At 36.7% G+C, this 27,016-nt stretch overlaps 12 protein-coding genes across 12 annotated transcripts; 7 read left to right on the top strand and 5 right to left on the bottom strand. All coding sequences in view use genetic code 12, as the record gives it.

Annotated features, from left to right (window-relative positions):
- Window positions 1–300: 300 nt before the first annotated feature.
- ECM5 (PLU-1-like protein) lies at window positions 301–5,976 on the bottom strand (the record flags this gene model as incomplete). Its single annotated transcript, XM_001526841.2, has 1 exon — window positions 301–5,976. The coding sequence occupies one exon, from the start codon at window positions 5,974–5,976 to the stop codon at window positions 301–303; it is 5,676 nt and encodes a 1,891-aa protein (XP_001526891.2).
- Window positions 5,977–6,819: 843 nt separating this feature from the next.
- PVL30_001691 (uncharacterized protein) lies at window positions 6,820–7,329 on the bottom strand (the record flags this gene model as incomplete). The annotated part of the gene is made up of 1 exon (XM_001526840.1): window positions 6,820–7,329. The coding sequence occupies one exon, from the start codon at window positions 7,327–7,329 to the stop codon at window positions 6,820–6,822; it is 510 nt and encodes a 169-aa protein (XP_001526890.1).
- A 1,857-nt stretch (window positions 7,330–9,186) lies between these two features.
- On the bottom strand, window positions 9,187–10,995 carry PVL30_001690 (uncharacterized protein; the record flags this gene model as incomplete). Its single annotated transcript, XM_001526839.1, has 1 exon — window positions 9,187–10,995. The coding sequence occupies one exon, from the start codon at window positions 10,993–10,995 to the stop codon at window positions 9,187–9,189; it is 1,809 nt and encodes a 602-aa protein (XP_001526889.1).
- A 933-nt stretch (window positions 10,996–11,928) lies between these two features.
- On the top strand, window positions 11,929–13,953 carry RSC9 (Chromatin structure-remodeling complex protein rsc9; the record flags this gene model as incomplete). The annotated part of the gene is made up of 1 exon (XM_001526838.2): window positions 11,929–13,953. The coding sequence occupies one exon, from the start codon at window positions 11,929–11,931 to the stop codon at window positions 13,951–13,953; it is 2,025 nt and encodes a 674-aa protein (XP_001526888.2).
- A 408-nt stretch (window positions 13,954–14,361) lies between these two features.
- Window positions 14,362–14,592, top strand: PVL30_001688 (uncharacterized protein; the record flags this gene model as incomplete). Its single annotated transcript, XM_061119250.1, has 1 exon — window positions 14,362–14,592. The coding sequence occupies one exon, from the start codon at window positions 14,362–14,364 to the stop codon at window positions 14,590–14,592; it is 231 nt and encodes a 76-aa protein (XP_060975233.1).
- A 300-nt stretch (window positions 14,593–14,892) lies between these two features.
- Window positions 14,893–15,999, bottom strand: rtf2 (Replication termination factor 2; the record flags this gene model as incomplete). Its single annotated transcript, XM_001526837.2, has 3 exons — window positions 14,893–15,773; window positions 15,837–15,843; window positions 15,991–15,999. The coding sequence occupies 3 exons, from the start codon at window positions 15,997–15,999 to the stop codon at window positions 14,893–14,895; spliced, it is 897 nt and encodes a 298-aa protein (XP_001526887.2).
- A 138-nt stretch (window positions 16,000–16,137) lies between these two features.
- On the top strand, window positions 16,138–16,596 carry GIM5 (subunit of tubulin prefoldin; the record flags this gene model as incomplete). The annotated part of the gene is made up of 1 exon (XM_001526836.2): window positions 16,138–16,596. One exon carries the CDS (start codon window positions 16,138–16,140, stop codon window positions 16,594–16,596), a length of 459 nt encoding a protein of 152 aa, XP_001526886.2.
- Window positions 16,597–16,706: 110 nt separating this feature from the next.
- On the bottom strand, window positions 16,707–17,906 carry RAD10 (ssDNA endonuclease and repair protein rad10; the record flags this gene model as incomplete). The annotated part of the gene is made up of 1 exon (XM_001526835.2): window positions 16,707–17,906. The coding sequence occupies one exon, from the start codon at window positions 17,904–17,906 to the stop codon at window positions 16,707–16,709; it is 1,200 nt and encodes a 399-aa protein (XP_001526885.2).
- Window positions 17,907–18,545: 639 nt separating this feature from the next.
- Window positions 18,546–19,466, top strand: PVL30_001684 (uncharacterized protein; the record flags this gene model as incomplete). The annotated part of the gene is made up of 1 exon (XM_001526834.1): window positions 18,546–19,466. The coding sequence occupies one exon, from the start codon at window positions 18,546–18,548 to the stop codon at window positions 19,464–19,466; it is 921 nt and encodes a 306-aa protein (XP_001526884.1).
- A 1,178-nt stretch (window positions 19,467–20,644) lies between these two features.
- PRN1 (RNA pol II transcription cofactor) lies at window positions 20,645–21,721 on the top strand (the record flags this gene model as incomplete). Its single annotated transcript, XM_001526833.2, has 1 exon — window positions 20,645–21,721. One exon carries the CDS (start codon window positions 20,645–20,647, stop codon window positions 21,719–21,721), a length of 1,077 nt encoding a protein of 358 aa, XP_001526883.2.
- Window positions 21,722–22,332: 611 nt separating this feature from the next.
- PVL30_001682 (uncharacterized protein) lies at window positions 22,333–23,769 on the top strand (the record flags this gene model as incomplete). The annotated part of the gene is made up of 1 exon (XM_001526832.2): window positions 22,333–23,769. One exon carries the CDS (start codon window positions 22,333–22,335, stop codon window positions 23,767–23,769), a length of 1,437 nt encoding a protein of 478 aa, XP_001526882.2.
- Window positions 23,770–25,507: 1,738 nt separating this feature from the next.
- Window positions 25,508–26,635, top strand: PVL30_001681 (uncharacterized protein; the record flags this gene model as incomplete). Its single annotated transcript, XM_001526831.1, has 1 exon — window positions 25,508–26,635. The coding sequence occupies one exon, from the start codon at window positions 25,508–25,510 to the stop codon at window positions 26,633–26,635; it is 1,128 nt and encodes a 375-aa protein (XP_001526881.1).
- Window positions 26,636–27,016: the final 381 nt, after the last annotated feature.

Here is a 27,016-nt window from a genome sequence, read left to right as displayed (position 1 = left end):
ACACACGTGACATATTAGACTTTAGAACATTTGAGCAAATATGTACTAGAATATTTTTTAATTACATCTTAGTTACTTTAAGTTACTTTTATTTAAATAGGAGTCCCATGGCATTATTCTTATTCTTTAACAATTATAAAGTCACAATCTTAAACAAATCCGTTATAATGTTTAATGTAATTAATGCGATTGGCGTGAAGTACAGAATAGTGTTTTTTTCCACATTAGCCGTGATGTTGGCATTGCCTGTACGCAGAATATCATTTTAATGCTCTTCAAAGGAAATTCTAAAGAATGCGTTTAGTTGTTTAAATTTTTTGTTATATCATTGGAAGAAGGCTCAAGGTTATTGTCTGAGTATACGTCATGCACAAGTTGTTGAATTTTAGCTTCCATTGGATGATTTTGATTTTGAATTTGATTTCGGTTGTGGTTATCTAGGGGTTCGCCATTCGCTGAAAAAACCACAGCAGTATCATCTTTATATTCAAATTCAGTTCCCAATGAGTTAGAACATCCATCATCATGAACTTTATTCGAAAGTAATTTTTTTCCATTCCCAACACCACCACTACCAACACCACTACCAACACCACTACCAACACCACTACCAACACCACTACCAACACCACTACCAACACCACTACCAACACCACTACCAACACCACTACCAACACCACTACCACCATCATCAAATGATAACTCTTGGGACAAACAGTCGCTGTTTCTGTTGTTATCACTGCTCTTTTTCTTGGTATCAATTTCCAAAGTATCCCTTTTGTTGACTATTAACTGAGGTTTGTTTTCATCTTCATTAAGCACTCTCAAATTCTGCGAAGTTGCACCATCCAGTTGAGTGCTTGACAAAATTGGAGCCACAGAATTTTGATGGAAATCATTTTTACTAGGAGTCACATCAGCCAACATGCTTGCCAGAGTATTAAATGCTATTTCTGGAACCAAAGCAGCAATTGGTGGTGGATGTTCAACACCCAGTGTATTTTGCTCTTTTTGTTGTTTCTGCAGCTCTATAAGCCCCATGGTTTGTTTCAGCATTCCAATTAGCTCTTGAGAAAAATCTTTAAAGTGCACTCCACATCCAGATAATTTGCGTACTTCATATCGAAGAACGTCCAATTTTGCCACCAAATCCATTTCTTCTTGCTTAATCCATGTTAATCTATGTTGAAATTCTTGTCTGAATTTTGTCACTAAATTGATCAAATCTGCCAATATGTCCACCTCATTCACAGGCTGACACGGTAAATTGCGTACCTCTTCATACACAGAATAAAGATCCTCCTCACTGAGTTGATTCAAAAAAATTACACCCTGCTCTTGTTGCGTGCCCAGCTGTAATGATTTAAAAAAGAGACAAATCGGACATTCGTAATGTTCCGCATTGGTATCGCTAATTGTCTTGACACAGGGTACATGATACCACTCGTTACAAGACTCACATTCCACCATTGTACCATTCTCGTACTCTCGACAAAGACAATAATAATTTGAATTTTCCTCGGAGTTAATGGATTGTAAATATGATGACGATTTTTCGTAAACGTCATCAGGAGATAAATTGAACTCTGCTTTCTGCAATACACGGAGCAAGTTTTCAACTAACTTCCCATTCATCGTAAGTTTTTGATTCACATTGTCCAAATTGACTTTTCTCCTCATTGTGGTATAAAGCTTAACCTTATCAAATAAGCGTGACGCTTTCTCGACCCATTTCTCCGCCAATGGTAAAATCTGTTCGATTTTTATAACATCGAATTTAAGTCCACATTCCATTATAGAGTTGTACAATTGCTTTAGCTCAGGGTATCTGTATTTGTACTGCAATTGCAGTTGCTGTTGGAATATTTTTTCCTTATATTGTTGTATAAGTTTCATATTGGCATGGATCTTTGACAAATTATTGTAGTTATTCAAGGATATGAACAACTTTTTGTTCGTAAAGTCGTCGATGATTGCATTTAACTTTTCAAAATCAAGATCATGTACAAAATTGTAGTGTAAGAATCTGCCAACTTGATCTTCAAATATGACACTTTCATTGTATATTTTCTCAATACCTTTGATACGTTGCAAATCTTGAGTCGCAAGAATGCTTAAACCTTCTTTGTGGAAAAGTTTTAAATCATCAATTGTGAACACTTCTTTCTTATCGGCATATGGATCAACACCCTTCTCAATTAAATTGTAGATCTGGATCCACTTTATTCTATCTCTGATTCTAATCAAAAACTCTAATGAAGGAATTATCAAACCAAAACTTTCCCCAAGGTTTATCAAATCCTCAATTTCTTGCAAGGACTTATTTTTTTTGGATATAAGATTTTGACAAGCTTTGTCAAAGTTTTCCATTTCGTTTTGGAGTTCGAGTAATTGATCGATTTCGGGACACGTAAATATTAATTTTGGTATCTCTTCTACTAATTTCAAAAGATCATGCAACGAAACCAAACGCTCACCAGATGACAGATCTTGAACATTTCTAATGCGCTGCTGATGCTTCAAGGATAGAATGTTTTGACAATCCTCCACAAATTGCGTCGCAGAAGCTATAAATGATTTGAGAGAAAGAAGATGCGATTTGAAACGCTGGAATTTTTCCTTGTCAAAACTCTCACTGGTACTCAAGGAAGTTGAAGATATACATGAGTAGATCTTTTCCCCTTCCATTAGAAATTGTTTGTAATGCTTTAAAGAAAGCTCTGATTCCTTTCCATCACTCTTTTGTTCACTTACGCTATCTCGCTTCTGCTCCTTTTCCCTCTCTTCTCTTTGTTCTTTCACCAGTTCACCACTCATTATATTCTCAAAGTTTGCAAGCCAACTCTGAAAATCAACAGAATACTCGCCAAAAATCTTTGAAAAGGATCGAATTTTGTCATCTGAATAATACGTTTGCATTTCAATGTGCAAGTCTTTAAACAAATCTTGATCCCCTGCATGATGTTTGAGAAAAGTATCCATAGACATCAGAATTGATTCCTTATTTGATTTCTTATCTGACACGAGTATTCGAGTGGGAAAAGCAAACTCAAGATTGTCGTCAGCTACAATATCATGTAGCTCTTTGTCATCAAAAGAGATGCCACACTCTTTAATCTTTAGGGCTCGCACTTGATCTCGAAGTTGTAGTTCTCGCAGCAGTACTGTTTCATAGAGCTTTGCGATCTTGGCAAACACTTGGTCATTAAAAGAAATAAATTCCCCGCTATCATACGATGTTGCAACCGATGCAAGGAGCTTAAATACCAGGAAATTGGGCAATATGCCTTGTTGTGTAACCCATTTTTCACCTTCAAGTGCATAATTTAGCCAAATACTTGATGCAAAGTTAACGTCTTCTGTACAGTTAAATCCATAGGATTGACTGAATGAATATGTCTTTGGATATTTTACTATATACTCACCTTGATGTTGTATTGAAGTTGTATATTTGATATTGTGGCTATCAAGTAAATCTAAGGTAATTGTAATATCTTGATTACGTTGAAATGCTGGTTGGTTCATAAATGCATGTAATTTATTATTCTTTAATGGTAATCTTTTCAAATTGGAGTAGGTTAAATGCGTGTGTTTTATGGCAAAGGCAGCTAAACTCATAACATCATTCTCATCTTTGGATAAAATGCTTGCTAGTTTTTGAGCGGTAACTGGCTCATAGCAATTAATCGAAGAAGAAGGAAATATATTAGAAGAGGAGGGTAAAGAGCGGTATTCGCGTGTAACCTTTTCTAATAACATTTCAAACTTTTCAAATTCAGACTCGGGAATAAAAATCCATTTCTTGGGAGCTCCAAAATGATGGTAACTGATTAATTGAGTAAATTGATCCTCGCAGGTCCAATTCCGAATAGAAAATGTCATATCAATATTGATTCTAGGCTCTTGAAGTCTTGGTCCCAAAAAATCTTCTTCTGATAAGATACCGAGAATCAGGTTAGACAAGGAAGAAAAGTTGTGCAAATTCCACGGGAACAGTGCTGCCTGTAGATACTCCTCGTTCGAAGGTAGGGTCAATGCCGCTGCTTGTGTTAGTTGTTCTGCAGCGTGTGAATTTTTTGCAAATAAACGCTTTTTGGCGAGCAAATCCTCGCTTGGTTTGCAGAACCCAGAACCATGTACACGAGTCGAGAGATCGATCCCAGCCTCTACCTCCTTTATACGTTTTAACCAATCCTCTGTTGCGGGTTGTCGAGCTAAGTGTGATGGCAGTGGTGGCTTCAATGGCAGAAGCGGTTGCGGTGTTACACTAGTTGCAACCATTGATTGCTTTTTCTCTTGAGTATAATTCCAATAAAGTATTTCAAAGTCCTTGTCTGATATGGTGTGTTTATCTTTCTCTGTTTTGTGGAAAAATGTCAGATTTTGAACCAAATAATCTTGAAATGCCAAATCTTTCTCCATAAATTGCCGAAGTGTATAATTTGAATTGGCAGAGTCTCTTGCTTCTAATGTTGAATGATCATTACCGTTATTATAGTCATCAGCGTTTTCTATGTAATCCAAACAGAATGCCAATTCTGTTTGAGGTTTGATTGTAGTGTACACTTTTTTGTCAATGCCGTTTGCATTACGTTTACTCCTTTTGAACGGCTTTTCTGTATTTTCAACCGTAAATGTATTTGGAGGTCTTAACACAATATCATTTGCTGAACTTGTTAAGAAGCCTTTGGCTACTTTCGCTCCTAAACGACGACTAAACAGCTTAGCAGAGTTGGTAATCAATGGTGGAATGTCACTCTGTACGCATTCAGATTCAATCTTTAACCTCTTGTTTCCCAGAGGTAAAATCAGTTCTATATTACGCTTTCCGTTACTTAAAGTTTCTGCACCACTATCTACCTTGATTGAAATTTCATTCTTTATAGCAATTTCATTCTTTATTTCAGTCTTTATTGTGGTTTCATTTACATGATTTTCCAAGCCGTGTCCTTGTTGACAATATTCGTTCAAGCGATTCTCCAACGGTAATAATAGTTTTTGGTAAACCAATCGAAGCCAATTCATGTTTTTGATTCCCTTATCAGAGGGGTCCTTTCCAAGTCCCAAAGTTTGACAAGTTTTAGTCCAGAAATGATCGTCTGTGTTGGTTTCAGTAAAACCTCCATTTATTGTTACCAACTTGAATAATTTGTACAAGTCAATTGGTTTTTTACTAGTTTCCAATACATTCGCCACATCGAAATCGGAGTTTATATCCATATTCTCGCGTTTTATCTTCTGTTCTGATTTGGAAATATGTTTACAACTCAGAGCATTTCCATTAGCTTTAGCGTTCTTCTCGTGAATGTCAGATAGCTGTTTCAAGAATCTCAACCTCGTGTAAAATTCATCCTCTGTTGGTATTATTTCTAATGTTTGAGTTTTGAACTTAAAAGCATCAAAGTCGATACAACAGGTGGATTGAATCAATTTCTGGTTCATATACGGTAGTTTGACTTTGATAGCTCCAAATTGTTTCCCGACATCTTCAGAGTTATCTATAAGGGCCACGGGGTCTTTCGCCAGGTCTTCATTTAGCTGAAAGAAAGGAATTTCATTCCAAAGTGTGTTTGGTGTTTCAGTAATGGTGAATTTTGTTTGCAAGTTGTCCACATTTACCGGAGACAAATGTGGATCATAGAATTGGGCATTATTGTGAGGGTTGTATGTAAACCCAGACTTTTGCCCATTTATCAGTAGTGGTTTACCACGGTTGTGGAAATTTAAATCTAACTTGTCTATACTTGGCAATGACGAATTGTCAAAAAATCGTGAAGTTTTCGGCAAATTCAAAAGGGATCCCTTTTCAGGTTCTTTACTATTTGAGTTTGCGACAAAACACTGACTTTCTTGTCCTCGCTTATGCTCATGTTCTTGCTCATGTTCTTTCTCATGTTCTTGCCCATGTTCTTGCTCATGTTCTTGCTCTCGATATTGATAATCTTGATTTTGAGTATGAACCTGCTCTAGATGCATGATATGTCTTTTTATTTATTCTATAACTGAAAAAAAAAACGATTTCGAGATCATTCAAGGACAAATGCAGCTTGGTTTGATATAAATAAAATTAGCCATATATATGTAAACCCTACTCCAGTTGTTAAAGATATCATGTATTTTTTTATTCCTTTTTTTTTTTCTATTTTAAAAAAAAAGTTCGTATAGACTTTTATCATTTGTATGCCATGAACTTTTCAAAATTGTAAGGAGAATGGAGAGTGGAGTACAGTGGTTTTTAGAATGAGTGGTTACAAAATTGAAACCCACTAAAAAAAAAAACCAACTAAAAATAAGTAGTTAACAAAAAGTAACTGTTTTTATTTCCTACAGAGAAACCACATTACCTAAAGAATTGGTTTTTTCTTTGTTGCTCAAATAAATCTCACCAGGCAAATAATAATGTTCTTAAAATATTAAATAATGACATGGGATAGTAATCTATATATGTTACTTTAGGGATATGCAAATAAAGTTTTTAAACATGTATATGCTATAACTTATCACGGTCAAGAATGTCGAAAGTCTGATTGCAACAAGAAACAGCAGGAAGCACAGAAAATATTGTTACAGAAAGTATTTTGATAGGTATATGTTAAGCAAAAACAGTGGGTGGCTCCTCAAGAATAGTCAAAAGCTGTTAACCGAAAAATGTCGTAATGAATTAAAATCAAGGAATGACATCTAGTCAAATCAAGTTGAAATTTTGTTTTCTATTTTTTTTTTTTTTGTGTTTTTGATATTTTCAAGTCAAGATAAAATTTGAAACAAGATCAAAATGAAGAACAAGAGCAAAAACTAACAAAGTCACACGAGGCGCTATTACAACATTGCAGCAGCAACGGCAACAAAACCTGCAGCAACACCAGCCATGTTCTTGGCTCCTAAACCTTCATATGAAGTGACATTGTAGTAAGCCGAGGTAATTTCTGATTGCGAAGCAATTGGTGCTGCTGGTGCAACTGAAGCAATAGTTGTTTCTTGTTCTTGTTCTTGTTCTTGTTCCTGTACCGAAGCAGCAGTCTGGGAAAGTGGTGAGCAGTTGTCGCAAGTCACTGTGCTGGTGATTGTGAAATCTTCAGTTACGATTGAAGATGGAATGATACAATTTTCAGTGATGGTGATGGTTTGTGGCTCACTAACAGTTACCTCACTAGCATGGCAGTTTGAGTTATTATCATCACAAACGGTTAATGTGAGGGTTGTTGCTAATGGACAGTATGTGGTGAAAGCAGTAACGGTAACGTCAGTGGTGATGGTGGTGACATTCTGGAAGTTTGCTGAAGCAAGAGCGGACAATGCTGAGACGGTGGCTAAAGATTTGAATTGCATTTTGGATATGGTGAAGGATAAAAGGTTATTAGATTAACGAAAGTAAACAGTTGGCGGGGAGGAGCAGGATAGATTCGACTGAAGAAGGATTATAAACTAGGAAGCAGGGGGGATTACGAGAAAGGGAAAGAAAGAAAGAGAGAAAGAAAGAAAGGAAATGAGAAATGTCAACATTGATAAGTTGGAGGAGGATCAATGTAGTATATATACAAGTAGGTAAGTAACAAGATTCATCGGAATTACTTGACATGCTTACTTAAAGTGTACTTGTTTGTGATACTGGATCTCCAAATGCAGAAAAGAGTAAAAAAAATAATGAAACTAAACAAATAAAATTAAGTAGAGCATTTATATTAGAATTGCATCAACCTTGTATTTAGTTTAAAAATACTATACTATAAATATTGGGAATGGATGGAAACATGAGGCTTATTTCCTTTCTCAGGTTTAGTGATGGCGATTAAATGCTATGTAATACTGTTGATGGTATGAATGTGTGTAACATCACAAAAACAGTGCCCTCAAAAAAATAAGAACGCCAAAAAAAACATAAAAGAACAAAGATTACACAAAAACCTCGACTTGCTAGTTAATCTAAACGGTTTTAAGTTACAAAACTGGCACCTCTCACTTTGCTTAAATCAATACATGTGAAATCAGATGGTTAGTGTCTTTATTTTTTTTCTTTTTTTCTTTCTTTCTTCTTACTTTTATTTTCATTTCCAGTATTATTACTACTTGTTTTTTTCCAAGTGCTGGCTTGGTATTACAAAGATAGATTTACTCTTGTAGTGAGTTTCTCCTAGTATATTTTTAACTCGAGAAATGGGTGATTACATATCCCTAGAAAGTTCAAAATCGTTGTTGCCCATCGAGCTTTTTCTAGATAAAGGTTTTTTTGGCAAATTGTTCTTTTAAATGAAAAAATAGAAGAGAAAGAGAAAAAGATGAAATAGCTAGACAGTTAAACATTACTAGCATATCATCATGAAATCATCTTCTCCTCAACTTACACAGTAGTTGATGATGTACAACTTACTTTTGTTTCTTTGCAAACAATTATTTGATCCATCTGGTGAAGAGCTGCAAGTCCTACAAAAAGAGAGAGAGAGAAAAAAAAAGAGGATAAAGTTTCTAAACACACTTATTGTTGAAGCAATATGAAATACGAAACACTTCATAAGAACAGTTCCACAAATATTCAAAAGTATCTTATAGTGAATTACAACTGCTGCACAAGTTTCCAAATCGAGCTAACACATATCTCAAAACAAATTCCAAATTTTCTTTTTTCCCCAGTATGGGCCACTAAATTGCCGTATACAGTAAAAATATTGAACTAGTATAATAAAAGTTTTTTTTTTCCTTCTAAAATCCCATTTGGTCTAAAGCACAGGTGCACGACTGGCTATTCCAAAAACAGAAGTTGGACTTCCATTTCTGGATACAACCAGACTTCTAACATCGCAATGCAGTAACGAGATCACGTGCATACAGACTTACATACCTTTCGTTTATAGCTTGTTGAAGAGAGCGAAAAAGAAAAGAACCAAACTCTCAAGGATTGTAAAAAATATTGCTATTCTGTATCCTTTACATCGAAGCAATTTTCAATATAAACAAACAAATTTATATAAAGGCACCAAGTCAGTACAACGACCGTGCAAGACATAGCGAGTACCCTTTTAAATTATTCTCTTTTCTTATTTTTCCCAAAAAAAATGATGAAAGACATCTAAGTGATATATAAGTTCTTGTATAGATACATATACATGTATATATGTATATAGATATATATGTTTGTACAAACACCATTCAAGTGATTCATTAATGACTCACACTACCTGGTGGGCTCTCTCAATTGGCAGAGTATCCCAAAGCGTAATCACCTTGTATCCATGCATTCAACATTGCCAACGAATTCTTTGGTTGATCATACGGAACCATATGGCCGGCATCATAGATTCTCAAGTACGTAAAGTGTTTGTAATTCTTCACTTGGCCAGCAGGAACTGAAGATTCAGTACTACTATATATAGAGCCCTTTTGGTCTGCTTCTGCTTCTGCTTCTGCTTCTGCATCACTCTTTCTCACTTTCTGAGGAATCCATGGTTGCAATGGCAAACTTGCAAATATTTCTCCGTCCTCGTAGTCCAACTTGTTAACCCACATGTAGTTACCCAACCAATTACAAATGTAGTCCTTATCACCCGCATAGATCAACACTGGAATATTCTTCTCCAAAAGTTCAGCAACATATTGTTGAAAAGGTTTGTACTCATCTCCATCGAAAAGGAAATTTCTAAACACTGTGTCATCGCATGAAGTAAAGATATCGATATTGGAAGCACCTACGGCCCGTTTGACATACTCAAGATTCAAGTAATCATCAATATAGTTCATCTCAACATAACAGTTTCCGCCCTCTTCGGCACAAGATTTTCTAATGTCATAGGGATTTAATCCCGTTTCTGCATAAGGTTGGAATAGCTTATTCTCACAATAGAATTCTGCAGGAACACAGGTGAATGCAGTTTGGAATTCATAGCACAACTTGGCCAAACTTGCACACTTGGGATAATCGCGTTCCATCTGCTCACATTGACTTTCTTCCAAAACAGGTTTGTAGCCACCTTCACCACATGCCATTGGCTTGTACGAGCCTGCTTGAATTAATGCATCTGTGATACCATTCCCGATCAACACTGAACTTAATTCGAATGACCTATCAGCATTGCTCAATATTTCACTAGCAAACTTCGGGATATAATGACCAGCATACGATTCACCAGCAATGTGGAACTTGTTTTTGCTAAATTGAGGAAACTTTTGGAAAAACAATTCAAGGAAAACAAAAACATTCTTGGCAGCAGTATCAGTGTTTTTGACCTCGTCTTCGCCCCCAGCATACGAGTAGCCAACACCAACTGGTTGGTCCAAGAATATGACAGAAGCATTCGAATTCCATGAATATGGATTGTGCACTGGCTCCAAGGTAGAGTTGATGGATGCAGGACCCAACTCGAAAAACAATCCAGTCGCACTACTGCATCCTGGACCACCATTGAGCCACAAAACTACAGGGTCATTCTCGGGATCGTTTCTACTTTCAAAAAACCAAAAGAAATAATGGTGGTCAATACTCTGTACGTCAATGTAGCCTGTATATTGCTTCACACTATCAAGTCCCAAAACCTCTGGGTTATTCGACTTGACTCTCATAGAGTAGTCCTCGAACTTTTTGTTTGACAAAACCTCAAAATCATTTTGGCTTTGCTGGGAAAAGTGTTTTTCAGGTTTCATTGATTCTTCCTTCTCCTTTGCTATTGCTTTTTCCTCTTGTGTCTCTTGTCCCACTTTCCGAATTGGCTGTTTTGAGTGCTTTCTTTTATTAAAATCCTTCATCATCGAAGCAATCTTTTCTGGTGAAAGCTCTGCTTGCATCTCAGCCCAAGCTCTGGTTAACAATGCCGGCGTTTCAAAGCCTATATTCTCAAACAATTCCTCCAACTTAATGTCCCCTGCACTGGCTTTGTTCTTGTCAACCCTTGCATCTTCCTCGTTTGAAAGAACAATTTGGCCACCTTCATTCGAAAATAGACCATTGAAAATGGATAGTGCGCTTGATGCGATAGCTAAGGATGATACAAGATTGGTTACTCTCATGCTATATGTATAGTTGTTGTAGACCAAACGTTAAGGGAAGACAAAAAAAAGGAGGAGGGAGTAGGAGGAGCGGAGGAGTTTCAGATTTAACGTTATAGACGTTGCATGGGAAAGAAATATAATGCTTTCTTCTTTTTCCCCGCCCCCCCCTCCGCCCCACCTTTCTAGTTTCTCTCATACACTACCACGGCACGAATCTTTATTTTTTTTATTGTTCTCTTTTAGTAGCAGGACGGAATCGAAGCTACAGATAAGAATTGTGCCGCACACAACGGCACTATTCTGAGTAACTGGCTTTCCAAAATCCCGAAATCAAAGATGAGTACGAGTCAGCATTGTCGCAAGTTAATCGCAAACAATTATTAGCTAGGTTGTTTTATTGCGACTGAGCAACTCTCTTTTTCATGTGTTAATAATATTGTTTGAGGGAAATAATAGTCATTATCGACAGTCTATACACCGCTCACCGAATTTTTTTTTTTTTTTTTGATCAAAAGCTTTAGATTGAAAATGTTAAATCTACAATGCAAAGTTCCGTGACTTTGTTTACGTTGAGCAAATATTACCGAGACCCCATTGCCAACCTTTTGGATACATACATATGTATATGTACGCAAAATGGAGGTGGGTCCACTCTTTGGGATTGTTGTATCAGCTAGTAAAACTGTTGCAACAGTAGCATTGGAACTGGTTTCCTTGAATGTCCATTTCTACACGACCCTTTTTCTCTTTTTCATCGCGCGCAAAATAAACCGAAAAACCTCAATTTCACACATAAACACAATAATACACACATACACACACACATACAGACATATAGTTTGACACTCTCAGACACGCTTCAATCACGTTGTTTTGGCCAAGTGAGTTGATAGATCAAACAATAATTCTAGGCTGCAAACAAGCATATAGTTTAGTCTTTAACCTTTTGAAATGCCTTCGCTTGTACCAATTACCACGAACTCGAGGACTGTTGTGCCTCTCAAGCCACAAGGGAGAGACACTTCTTCCAACGCTTTCGGTCAATACAGCCAAATTCTGGCTTCGAGCCCAGGGTTCCCAGTCTACGGAAATTTGAATCTGATTAACAACAACTATACCACCTCTTCCACAATGATAGGTAGTAATCATGGAGGAGTGAGTGAGCCGCAAAGGATAGTAATGGCTCATAAATCCGGTATCGATAGCGAAGTTGATTGGGCTCTCACCACCTTGGCCCGCAATTCTATCAACCCATATTTGAATTTCGAAAAGGATACTTATATTGCCCATGAATTGTTGAAGCACTTGTACAAACCATATCAACTTATACTTGAGAAAAACGACAAGTTGGTTACACAGCGTTTAATGACGCATTCTTTGGATGCACTTTTGATTTTAAGAAATTCGGCACAGGATTTGGCCAATCAGCAATGGTTGTCCCAAGTTGGTAACTTAAAGAAGCAATTGGTGGATATCTTGAAAATTCTTTCCGATTGGTTCTTTAAACCTGGTGCACAGTTCAATGAGCTCGCTCCTTTTGAGAACCAATTTGCAGAGGCTTTGAACTATATCGTGGACTTGTTGGAGCCATTGACTTGTTACTATATAAACAATACACGAAACGATCCACTTTTTCATTCACTTTTGCGTGTGTTGATGGAAACAAAGGATAAAAACTTGTTTATCAATGTATTGAAATGCCTTTCCCATCTACTCATTACCAGAGACAAAAACGCAAAGCTCACTGATGATGATAGCAATGAAGAAGATCACGATGACTTTGGTTATGATGATTATAGAGGTGGAGCGGGACAGGACGACGAGGAAACGAGGATTACAAACAACTGCGTGAATTCTTTGACAAGTCAGCACCTCGAACATATCGTGGAAAAGTTATTAGTGGCTGATAATGAGCTCAGCCATGTTATTTTACAATTTTTGAAGATGTATCTCTACTCGGAAGCTATTTATGAAGAAGACGGCGCACAATACGGACCATATGAACATCAACAACAGCAGCAACAACAACAACAGCAATATTCGGTTATTGATTCGCAAAGATATAGATTGAAGAAATTGTTGCAACTTTCATCTACAAAAACCAACTATGAAATTTTAGTGAAGCAGCTTCCTCTTCTAATAGTATCGAATTTGCCATTGATTGAGCCAGCAGAGCCAAAGCAAGTTCCACTTTTCAACTTAACAAAGAGAACACATTACTCTGGTGCTCCCATCACTGCTCCAGAGTTGACCAGTGATCTTTACAGGATCCTAGTCCACTTTGCAGAGCCAATTCGAGCGACTACTTGGTTGCATTGTTGTTATGAGCCTACAACCTCGGATCAAGTTGAAGTTACACAAATTTCCATATGGAAAGCATACGAGACCCAGTTTCAAGAGGTTTGGAAGACGGATTTGAGTAGGCGCAACCCTCACTTACATCCTTTGTTGCCTGCTGTTGAATTTATCAAAAATGTGACAAAAGCATTCCCCTACGCTGAAGCGAAAGTGATTAACCTTCCACAACAAGGGAACGAAACACCGAAGAAGAAATTTATCATCAAGGGCATCCGACCTAGGCAGTTTCCTACTAGTATAGAGTTGGGAAACTACGAAGCAATGCGTCCCTTACCCGAAATTGCATTACAGGAAAGCAATAGCACATTACCTGCTGGCCACATTGATACAGTCAAGTTTCAAAATTATCTTGCTAATGAGACAAATTTCATTTTAGCTGATCCTGAAAGGAGCCAAGTGATTAAGTCCTACCTTAGTGCAATTAATGAAGAGAGTCATGAGTTGCTTGATTACATTATTCGTGACATTTTTATTGATGGTCAATATGACAAAGATGGTGTGCTTGCCAATATCTTTAAATTACACAATTCACATTGGTTACCTGACTTGGTATATGCCAACCCCTCTCTACTTGAGACAGGAATTTTTAAAAGCAGCTGGCTCAATTACTTGTTATAAATCAAAAATTTTATAGAATATACATTGTATCACACTTTGAAAGAGAAACATCAAACTATATTTACCTAATTTATTTATTGTATATTTATAAATTCTATCTATAGATCTCTCTCGCACGCCAACAGTAGATTCATTTTTTATATAAAAAAATAAAAAAATAAAAAAATAAAAAAATTTAAAAAATCAAAATTAGAACAAAAGAAAACTAAACTGAACTGAACTGAACTGAACTGAGCTGAACTCGTTTGAATTGCGCAAGTCATTTTTTTTTCTGATCGCAACACACGATTTCAAATATCTTCTCTAGTGCTTCAAAATACTAGTCCATTAGAGGAACAAACTTCAACCACATACATATACATATATATATATATATATCTATATACACAAGAAGACAAAAATTAAAAAATGCCAGGTAATCAACTTCCATTTCACGTTCGTGCAACAGATGTTGTCCACAGATTGTTTGTGCTAGGTCTCGTGGGGTTCTGTGTTGTTGGTACAGGTGGTGCGATTTTCAACGTATGGGCCAACTCAGACTATGCGCCATGGAATAAAGAGAAATTGAAGTTTGAGCAAGAGCAATACCATCAAGCAAGGCTCCAGGAACAACAACAAAAAGAGGAGAGAAAGGAATAACTAGTGTCGTGAGGATACTTTGAGTAAATGGAGCAGTTAGATCCATATTATAATGCTTTCTTGCAAGAATTGAGAAAATGCTTGGGTTAAAAATGTACTTAAGGAAAGAACCAAAATCTCCAAATTTAAAAAAGAAAAGAAAAGAAAAGAAAAGAAAAGAAAAGAAAAGAAAAAAGAAAAAATCAGAGGCAAGAACTACAACCATTTTGTAAATAGTCACTATTTCGAATTATTGAATTAAATAAATGGAATAATCTAAAGAAATGAAAGTTTATATTACAAAGAGTCTTCAACCAATGATTAGGCTCGGACTCGTTTAGGTGTTTCTGGTTTATCATCTGCATCTGGTTTTCGTTTCCTTATTAGGTCATTAGTGGCTGAAACTGGAAATGTTGATGAGGGTGAAGATAAAGCTTTGGATTTTTTCTTTTTCAATGGTTGTTTGCTATTGCTTTGTTTTAATACATCTCTAAGATAAGTATAGGTTTCGTCATTGAACTCTATTATGCTCTTCTTATCGATTGGGTTGATCATTACCATATCGTAATCAAACACAAATGATTTATTACAAACTGGACAGTTTGCACATACATGATCAGTATCGTCCTTGAATGCTGCTTCAGCCTTCTCCTCTTTTATCTCTTTTATTTCCATGGTACCTACAGTATTTATTGTACCGGCTTCGTTTGTACCTTTGGTTTCGTCCGGCGCGGTTGCCGATACTTTCGGAGTTGCCTTTTTAATCTCTCGAAGTACTTTACTCGACATAACACATCCACATGTTCGTAGGTAGCTATATGTTGCTGCTTTATTATCCAACTCCCTGGTGACAGGACACATAAAATGAGGAATGTCATTTACAACTTTCCATGTGATTGTCACTGTGCAAAGATCTTTTAACGACTTTAGATGCAGAAACTGGGATTTGATATTGATTTTGCCTAACTTGGTATCTAGAATATATTGTAGAATCTTTTCTTTAATATAGAGCTTGCCCTTATAATCACCTACAATCGGTGCGTTTTGGTAGAGTGGTAATCCTGATAAGGCGCAACTCTGTAACAAGACTTGTTCGGTATCTTCACCAACTGGTTCGTTCAGTTCATTGTTCGGAGCGTGTAATGCAAGAAGATCCTTTCTTTTGACAATTGTACCACCTTCATTTCCCATTTCGGTATATTCTTGTTGGTTAATTAACTATTCTTGTTTGTGAAAAGTGTCCGTCAAGCTGCACAAATGCGAACTAATGAACTAATGAATTAATGATATAATGATATAATGAAATAGCGAGGCATCGAAAGCAAAATGGTGCGAGGAGTTGCAAACAGAACACAAAAAAAAAAAAGAAGAAGAAAAATCATCAACCTAACGAATTCGATATCGCACTCACCATTTGACTAATGTCATTGTTACCGTGATTACCCAAGCTATCATCGAAATTACCATTATCGCTTCTATAAATAATACTGTGCAGATCACGAACCAAAGAGGCAAAATAAATACAATCAAAAAGTAAAAGGAGATTCCATAACAAGCACACAAGAGATGTCACAACTGCAGAAAATTGACTTGAATGCGCTTCCACCACAGCAATTGGTTGAGTTTCGAAAAAACATTGACCAAGAAATTGCCCATTTCACACAATCCCTTCAGGCATTACAAACAGCACAGTCTAAGCTTAAAGATTGTATATCAAGCATAAACAACTTGGAAAAATCCAAGGATAATGACGACATGCTAGTGCCATTGACCAGCTCGCTCTACATCCCTGGCAAATCGGTTTCCAAGCAGGATTACTTGGTTGATATCGGTACAGGTTACTACGTTGAGAAGAATGCCGAAGATGCAAGAAAAGTGTATGATAAAAAGATAAAGAAACTAGATGAAGACGGCAAGAAATTGAAAGATATACTCGTGCAAAAGAATGAAATCTTGAATGGAATCAACTTAATTTTGAGAAGGAAAGTTATCGAGATGGAGAAACAACAAGAAGGGCAAAAATAAACAAATAAATAAATAAATAAAAAATTGGAAGGGAAGGACCCCAATGCACATATTATCACGCACACGCATACACACACACACATATATATATATATTATATATATGTATCATTATTTGTTGTCGTAATTCTTGTTGAAAATAAATGGTTCCAGAAACATTTGCTTTAAATTCTGGCGCTTGACCGAACCTAAACCAGCTATATTTGCCAACCCTACATTTGTGTTACTGCTTTTGTTATTGCTACTAGTTGCGGCGCCGGCCCCAAAACCTTCTTCGTCTCTACAGCATTGCAAAATTATTTCTTTTACAGATTTGTAGTTGGCAAGTAAGTTGGATACATCCGTCTTGTTGACAGCTTTAACAGTAGTGAATGCCTCGACAACACTTGAATTATAATCTGCACCTCTAAAACCTTTAATACTATCTTTTGACTTTTGTGGTGCATTATCAAAATGCTTGCCCAAAGCAATGTAATTACCTGCCTCTTCAAATGACCAAGCTAGCATTAGTGAAAGGTCATGTTTAATGCAAAAATCTGAAAGCTTACGTAGTGGTTCCTGGTGGGAATCAATGTCGACCACAACAAGCAAGACGCGTAACACTTTGTCGTTTCTATTCTCAATGACTGAAGATCCTTTGTGGAGTTTTTTTAAACGCGTCCAGATATATTCTGGTCGCAATTTGTGATATTTCAATGAAAGAAACAAGATTTGAAAAGTTGGGTTGATATAATAGTCCGAAAGGATCAGTGAGTCAAAGACCCAGGGCGTGGTCTTCATCATTGAGTCACTAAGCAAGGGGTTCTTTTCCTGCGATTTATGAACTAAAATTTCAGCTGGGCCAATGGGTCGAGAGCTTTGTTGCCGCTGTCTCACTGATCGAGGGGCAACATCATTGATGGGCGATGCGTCAGATTTATTTTGCGTTAGAGGTGGTTCATGTGATGATGTTCTATTTGAAATTTGTCGTTGTTGTCCATGCGATGATGGTGTGGGTGGCACTGGCTTGGCTGTGGGCTTGTCCAATGTAGTTCGCAGTGCTGCCACATCAATAATGCTTTTGCTTTGTGACTCTAATACATGCCGGGCAGTAGTTATCTCAGTTGAGGGCTTCTGTTTCTTAATGCTTTCTGAAGTATACTCGTGTTGAGCAGCTGCCTGTTCTTTGCCTACATCATCGCTGCTTGCTCTATCTCCGCCAGCACCGTACTCTTCTCTCATTCGTTTGACACCTGCCAAAATACTAGCAAATGAAGATGGGTCTACTTCTCCTGCATCTTTGCTGGTATTGGTATCACTATTGCCACTCATCGTCTTTTGGACTGATATTATGTTGTATATTTTTAAAGGAAATAGGTTACTCTTAATTAATTGTTCGTTTTGAGATTGAAAAAGATGTAGTTTCTAAAAAGCGCAATTTATTTATCCATAGAATGTGTATAAAGGTGTGTAGTATATATATATATTGGCTGTTTGTTTGCTGATTTCTGTTTTTTTCTTTTTTTTTCTAAATTTTATAAGGTTGTTTTTTCGGAGTCGCAAATACAAAATGTGTAAACCATACACTATAGATCAGTTGCGCATTTAATCACTTTGGGAAGGATCGATTAAAAAATCTTGAGATTGTGGAGGTGGTCTTAGAGCGTAAGAGAGAAAGTGTGTGTGTGTGTATGTGTGTGTGTGTATGTGGATGAATAAAGTGGGGAGGAGGATGGGGGGATTAGAAAGAGAGAGCGGTTCCGGCCCGGTACTTAGATACAGATTTATAGATATTTACCTACTATCTAACTATCTAGCAAGCTATATATCTAGCTATTTGGCTATCTAAGTTGGAGTCATAGACTCTTGGAATATTTATATCTATACATAAGTATATATATATATATATACGTACCCAATTTGTAGAGCTATTCTTACCCTCTATCATTTCTCTTCAATTCAAAATCAAAGATGGCTACTTACGCAGAATCAAACTTCAATGTGCAACATTATGACGACTCAAGACCAAACTACCCTGATCAATTCTACCAAACATTGAATGAGTACCAGCGCAAAACTGGTGAGTCACACTTGGCGATAGATATTGGCTGCGGTTCGGGGTTTGTGGCGTTTAAGCTTTTACAATACTTCAACCATGTGATTGGAACTGACCCATCCAAGACAATGATTGCATCGTGCGAGGCCTCCAAGCCTCTTCATACAAAAGGTAAAATCATCCAGTTTTTGGAAGGAACTGCGGAAGCACAACCAAGTGAAATTAAACAAGATTCTGTGGATTTGATCACTGGCGCAGAGTGCTGCCACTGGGTTAACCATGAAAAGTTCTACAAGGAGTCTGCCAGAGTCTTGAAAACCGGGGGTACTTTGGCATATTGGTTCTATAAGGATCCGGTGTTTATTGGATATCCCGAAGCCAATAAAATATATGAAAACTACACTTACAACTCTTCGCTTGAACAAAACCCTCAGGAGACTTTTGAAAGATATATGGGACCATATTATCAGCAACCTGGCCACGATTATCTTCGCTCATTGCTCAAAGAAAAGTCTCCTCCAAGTGATCTATTCGAAGATATTGTGCGTCATGAGTATATATCAGAGAGAGATGGTGCACCAAGTATCGAAGAAAGTGAGGATCCATTTGCAACCAAGACCCCGTTATTTATCAGTAAAACCATTGATATGAAATGGTTTTTGAACTATGTGAAAAGCTGGAGTGCTTACCATTCATGGATGAAGGAACACGGCGAGAAATATGATATTGCCGAGAGATTTGTCGACGAGCTTAAGCAAGCAATGGGCTGGGATGATGATACTAAAGTTGAAGTAATTTGGGATACAGTGTACACCTTTGCTAGGAAAAAAAAATGAACCTTATTGAAATGTATAGATGCAGTAGCTAATGGCTAAAGATTTGTAAACAATGAAAAATAAAATAAAAGTAGGAGTGGGAGTGGGAGTAGGATGCGGAGACAGAAACTGAGACGGAGACGTAGGCGGGGGAGGGGGGGAGGATAACAGGTTGAATTACCTCCATCGCCTACCAACTCTCTATAGTAGTGGACTCCTTTTTTGTTTTTGTATTTTCATTCACCTTGAAAGTAACAAATCTCATTGAGGCTATTTGCAATTACCAATGCAGTCACGTGACTGTTGTATTAAAGAGATTTTTTTAGAAAAACCCTTAGTAATAGAGTAGTAAATATTACACATATATATATAGGTAGATATATAATACATTATGTATGTATGTATGTATGTATGTATGTATGTATGTATGTATGTGCGTATAGAACTATGTCTTCGACTACAATTCATTACATAATCTATTAGTAAATCCCGTCTATCATTTTCTCTCTTTGTTTCTTTGTTTCTTTCTCCAACATTCTCCCACATTCTCTTTGCTGTTACTAATTCATTACTTTTGTTCATTAAACAGGGGCTTCGATCATGCAGTTTTACCAATTATTAATATATTGCAAGGATGTGGAACAATAAAATTATTAAAAAATAAATAATTTACTGTGGTCCCAAAAGCAACAGAGGCAGCAGCTATTGTTATAAAAAGCTGAGCAAACTGCTATTATTCATTCAAAGATTCCTAAGATTTAGGAAGAAAAGTCATTACATTCAATAGTGTTGGATTTACCAATCGGTTACTAAGAAGATAATAAAAAAACCTATTTGCGTGATTCACAAACGGCTTCAATACTCATTACCTACATACATTATTAACTACCAAAGTAAAGGAAGGGTTCTGAAACAAAATATCGATAGACATTCACAAACAAGAATTGAAAAAAATACAAAGTAAAAAAAAAAACCAATAAAGTAAGAACAAAGATTCCAAAAAAAAAAAAAGGAATAATAAACAAAAAACCAAAAACTATAAATTGATGCAATATTTCCCCATCTTGGTTTCAATTGGATTTTTTGTAATATCATTCTTCATTCAAACAAACATAGTAGTGCAAGCTAAGAAAGTTAGTCTTCCACTACAACAACAAGAGATACACACACCAAAAATTATTAACTCAACAGAATCAGATATGGCTTTGGCAAGGAGAATTGCAAAAATTGTCACCGCTAGAGAACAAGCCGAAGGTGCTGGGGCAAGAGTTCGTCGTTCCATTGGAACCATTAACCAAAGGACATTTTCACCATTCTTGTTGTTTGACCACTTTATCAGTTCAGATAGCAATGGATTCCCCGAACATCCTCACCGTGGACAAGAAACAATCACATTGATGTTGCATGGAGCTTTTGCTCACGAAGATTTCACTGGCTCAAAGGGAATGTTGTATGCTGGTGATTTGCAATTTATGACTGCTGGTAGGGGTGTTGTCCACTCTGAGATGCCTGTTCCTTCGACTGATGGCATTCCAACTCAAGGTTTGCAGTTATGGGTGGATTTACCAAACGAATTGAAGGACTCTGCTCCAAGGTATAGAGATTTACGAGAATGGGAGATCCCAACAGTTACTGCTGATGAAGGTAAAGTTACTGTTAAGGTGATTAGTGGTACCAGCTATGGCGTTGAATCCGTTAAGGATTTGGCATACACACCAGTCAACTACTACCAATATAAGGTAAAAGCAGGTGGTGAGTTTAAGCAAGAATTGCAACCAGGCTTCAACTATTTCCTTTACACCATTAAAGGTAACACATTGGTCCTTAATGAAGATACCAAGGTTGACCAATTCCAAAATGTCTTTTTCGAAAAAGATGGTGAATTCATCTCAGGTAAGAATGTTGCCACCAAGGAGTCAGATGACACAGATGTTGAATTTGTGCTTATTGGTGGTAAGATTTTGGACCAAGAAATTGTTCACTATGGGCCATTCGTTGTTGACTGCAAGGCTAACGTGCAAAAGGCCATTCTTGACTACCAATACGCGCGCAATGGGTTTGAAAACCTCAAGACATGGAGGACCTTGATCAGTAATGGTGTGACCCCAGAAATGATTGAGGGTCCATTGCAAGGTAATCTTGAATTGAGGGCTCAGAAGAGGGCCAAGTACTTTGAAGAGAGGGAAAAGTTAAACGCTGAAAAGGATAAAGCTAAAGCAAGTTTAGCACATGCTGAAAAAGTGGCTGAACCAATTCCAGCAAAAGATGAGCTTTGAAACAACGCAAAGTATTAGCATTAGTTTTAGTTTATTTCAGTTCTAAGTGGCTCACTTTATTCTTGTTTATATTCATATAAATATATATATATATAAATATATATGCAAGTAGTATTTATACAATATTGGTTTTTTACTATTACTTTTATCAACATCTTACTCTTTCTCTTCATGACTCTAAAAAAGTTTTTTAAATTGTAGCCATCTCTCACTTTGTGAACATGATTTCTGTTGACGCAACTCTCTAAATTACATTCAATGGGATTAACACAATGGTATAAAAAGTTGCTCTATTTACAAAGTTTCGAATCTCTTTTTGCAAAGAAAAAAGTATTACTAATTGCAAAATCAGTATATTGCTTAAGCATAAAACGCGTCCGCACCAAAAAAAAGTTTCAACCAACATTCAGCTCTGCAATCTCAATATTTTTTCTTTTTATGTTCTTTTCCATGATTTTCGCGTGCGATTGAGAGAAGAGAAGCTAGCAATTGGAACGCGACTCCACCATTCTCATGCTCTTACTTTCGCTCATGCCCTTTGGTAATTCAGTTAAATTAGTTTTCCCACATCTCCATAATTCATCTCATTATTAGCACCCCCCCCCCAAAGAATGACAATGGATGCCACTGCAGAAGAAGTGGAGTATCTTTCTCGTGAGATTGTGAAAAATTCTCGTCCGATTTCGTATCGAGAGTTTTCGCATCTGTTGGATATTCATCTTTCGCGAGCTAAACTCATTCTTTACGAATACTACAAAAAGAATCAATCGACACTTTCAGCTTCGTTCTTGATTTCTGGCATTGGTAATGATGGGTGCCGATTAATACAATTCTGCGAAAATGAGAAGATAGCAGATGAAAGAGAGCGAGAGTTTAAGCAAATATCGACGATTCATATATATTGCGTGCATAAAAAAGACTCAAGTTTCACATTGAATGATCTTGCGTTGGAAGGATTGAAAACAAGGAGCTCTTTGGATGAAATAGAAAAGTATGAAAAGAATGGAATAATAATTGGTCCAAAACTAAGCTTTGCACAAGCAACACCATTGAGCAGTGTACCTGCGTCGTCGCCAGTTGTTAAAACTCTTGAAAAGGAAGCAAGGAAACAACCATCATCAACGGTGAAGAGTGCCGGATTATCATCTTCTTATGTTTCTAGAAAACAACAACAACAACAACTGCAACAGACGATGCCGGAAAAAAAGAGTGCATTGACCTATACATCGCGCAAACCTAGCTCATCCAACACTACTAATGACAAGAGTAATTCTATACCCCAAAAACGAGCCCATACCGAGCCTGAAACCCCGGTACTGAAGTACCAGTATAAATCGCGGAAACTTGAGGCGAAGCAGCCAAGAGAAAGAGTTATTGTTAGTTCACACAATCCCGAAGATGAAGAAGAATTAGAAGAGGAAGAAGAAGCTCAGGGAGAAGAGAGTGGTGGTTTTGAATTCGATAATGAGAAGGGAGATGGAGAACGACAAGGAATAAAAGGGTCATTTAAGGAGACACGACCACCACCGAAAACCAAACTTAGTGATATATTCAACGATGATGACGATGACGAAGATTTCGAGTTTAGTGATGACACCAAAAGCCAGGTCATTGAAGAGGTAAAATTGGAAGACGATGAGAGTCGTAATGAAACCGATAAAGTGAGAACTAATGACACAGTGGAGACTGGCAAGCAAGAAGATGACGATGGTGATGACGATGACCAATTGTTTGTCAGCAGTCAGGAGCCAGCAGTTACGGAAGAAGGTGAGGGAGAACTTAGAAATGAAAATAATACTCAAGCGGCTGAGAATGCTAATGAAGAAGGGGATGAGGATGGGGATCTTGTTGAAGAGTTGGATGAAGAAGGATACACTGTGGTGAAGCGGAAGCCAAGACCAGTCACTAGACCTAAATATTCTACCAATTCAAGAAAAACATCAAATAGGGCTGCGCCTCAATCACTGAAACCTGCGGGTAAGAAAGCAAATGATGGAAATAAGAAAAAAACTCAATCATCGCTAATGAGTTTTTTTGGAAAGAAGTGATTAGCTTCGAAATCATTGTTGATAATGGAGTTCATTGGGCTTTAAAAATTCATGTTTTTTTTTCTCTTCATTACTACAAATAAATCTTATATATTGCAGTCATCACATGAAATAAATTCAGTTAAGCTTCCTTCTTATACTGAAGTGGTTATGACTTATTTAAAGAGTAAATGAGCATCATCATCAACGTTTCCAAATAGTACACTATGTAATCCTTCTATTAAATTTTTCTTTTATGTTTGTTTCTTCCAAAGTCACCGGGTCTTTAATCCAGGAGGTAGATTGGGAAAACTCTTTAAATGAATCAAGTACAAAGAGTCCATGCTTCATGGCTTAGTTGAAAATTTTTTATTTTTTGCAAAATCATTTAGCGGATACACGAAACATTTTGGAATTGGATTTTTTTTTTTTTGAAGAAACACTCTTTACAAGCTCGTCTGTTTGATTGTTTTGAAGAGAAAGGATTGGTTTAGAAAACGGGGATATTATCATTCTTTAATCATTCACTGTTTATAATTCTTGTAGATGAAATTGAATTTTAGGTTCTTTCCCGTTTTTACTTCCACTTCCTCTCCCTCTCCCTCTCCCTCTATCTCTCTTTTCTTTTCTCTTTGCCCCCTGCTCCCTTGCCACCACAGGCTCAACTTCCACATAAACCAAAAAATTGCTCCTGAAAATGGCAACTTTAAAAAACAACTGTAAGAACAAAGAGTCGCTGTATTCAGTAATGCCTGAAAATGTTCATATGTTGTTTTTTACAACTCGTAATGAGAACTTCACGGACGTTTGTTCCGAGTGTCCAGCAATCGAGTTATAACTTGTTCCAGTTAAACTTGCCTTTCATTTTTAGTCAAGCATTGCCAAGATTTTGATCAAGATGCGAACTCCACAAACCGCCCTTTTCCTCTTTGGCCATTCAGACGAGTGGTGTGAACAAATAGTGAGTAAGTGATAATACTATACGTTTTCTTATTTTCTCTTTCTCTTTTATTTTTTGCTAAAATTAGACCAATGCAGCTTGAGATTTTCCATTGTACATGGCATCGTCTCCGCAAGCCTCCATTTGATGTCAATTTCTTATTATTCTTCTTTATTTGTCTTTGGCTATTTTGGCTATTTTGGCTATTTTGGCTTTTTTTTTGTAGTAGTAGTAGTAGTAGTAGTAGTAGTAGTAGTAGTAGTAGTAGTAGTACTTTTGCAACAAATAAGAGTTTGAACAAGACGATTATTGCGCGCATACGACTAATATGTGTGTATGAAATTATTGATTGATACGCATATATTTCCCATTCTATTTTTTGTCTGCTCTTTGTTTACCTAAATAGGAAATGTCCCACAAAATACAATTATTTTCCCAAAGCAGTAATGATCTTTACCAATTGTATTAGGAAAGATTTTTTGTTTTGCAACTCTCGAAGAAGATAATTTACAGACCATCGTGATGTTGTTGGTACACTTGGTCCAGTTCTCTTGGTGTATATAATGTCTGTCGAAAGTACGAAACGTCGGAGGATACGGACAAAAGCCTCCTTCTCTTTTCTTTTTATCCATTTACTACAACTCATTTTTTGACCAGTCTCAAAACCCAACCGTTCACTATATATATATATATATATATATATAAAAATATAGCCTTAGGAAGCCCAACTCGACGGAGCAATTCTAATTACAAGTCACCAGTCAACTTCTTTTCTTTTATTTTTTTGCCCATTTTTTTTTATTAATCTATACACTCGTTATGAAATTATCAGCTACTACATTGGCCATTTTGGCAACTGCCACTGCCGCATCAATTGAACAACTTCAACATCAACAACATCCAAATGGAGGTAATACTCAATTAGTTGCTAGAGACGAAGTTGATCAAGCATTGGGTTCGTCATTGGCAAAAACTAAATTTCAAAAAAAAGATGGTGAGCCGGATTTAGCAGCATTGGTTGCTCACATTAATGGTTATAAAGCCAAGAGGGATGCTATCGACATGGAAATTATGAAGAGAGATTATGCTATTGTGACTGATGTCTTGACGGCTATTAATCAAACTCAATTGGCTCCAAAGATTCTTGATTACTTTGTCTCGAGTCCTACTTTTGAGCCTATTGTTGTTAATGTGCTTATTTCAGTGATGAAGAGTGGTCTCATTTCATTACAAGCTGTTTTGGATGCATTGGTTTCTTCCAACTTGGCTGTCAATGTGATCAATGACTTGATTAGTGACTGTGATTTGTACGTTGACTTATTCAATGCTGCTGAAGAAATTATTAGCGACTTGGCTTCTAAAGTTAAAGAGTTGATCAGCGAGGGTGTCAGCACATTGATCAGCAGAGATGAGAACGACAATAGCTTGGCTGCTTTTGTTGTTACCGAGAAGAGATTGGATTTTGATATTGATTCAGTTGTAGACAACTTGTTGGACTCATTATACCAATCAGGATTGGCCTCCTCTGTTGTTAAGGATGTGTTGACCAACTCTGCTTACTTGTCATTTGCCGAAGATTTGTTGAAGGCAATGTTGGCTAACAATTTGATTGATATTCCATCCATCATCAGTGCATTGAAAGAATCTGGTTTGATCACTCAATTGTTCCAAGAATTGTTGAACTTTGGCACTTTATCCACTGTTGCTGAGACTGCCTTTGCTGCATTTGCTGGTCAATGTTCAGGTAGCTCTGCTGGTGGTACTTCCACACCATCTACAAGTGGCTCAGGCAGCTCTGGCTCCAGTGGCTCCAGTGGCACCAGTGGCACCAGTGGTTCTATCTCATCTTCATCTGCAGGATCTGGTTCAGGAAGCACCAGCAATAACGATGCTGTTGGTCCATGTAAGAAGAGAAGAAGAGTTAGAAGAAGAAGATCCAACTACTAGATCATTATGTGAAGGAAAAGAAGATAAAAAAAAAATAACAATGAAACAAAATAAACAAAAAAGATGTGTTTTTTTCTTCTTTACAATCTTTACTTTCCTTCAGTTTCAAATCAAATGTTCATGAAGCTTTTCACTTTTAATTTTATTTTTTTTTTAAACAAAAAGATTTTTATTCCATTGTGTTTGTGTCTTACTTGCCAAATGGACCATGAATTCCCAAATATCAAAATATTTAGCCGTTTTATTTCTTCTTTTAAACCCCCACTCCTAGTTGTTTATCCATATATATATATATATATATATATATATATTTTCACATAGTACTTTAATTTTATATTACATTTCCATAAAGAAAAGTTTAACATAAAGCTATTGGTAGTG

Source organism: Lodderomyces elongisporus, chromosome 2, assembly GCF_030384665.1.
Source record: "Lodderomyces elongisporus chromosome 2, complete sequence".
NCBI lineage: Eukaryota > Fungi > Ascomycota > Pichiomycetes > Serinales > Debaryomycetaceae > Lodderomyces > Lodderomyces elongisporus.
This window is presented reverse-complemented; position numbering and strand designations above follow the sequence as displayed.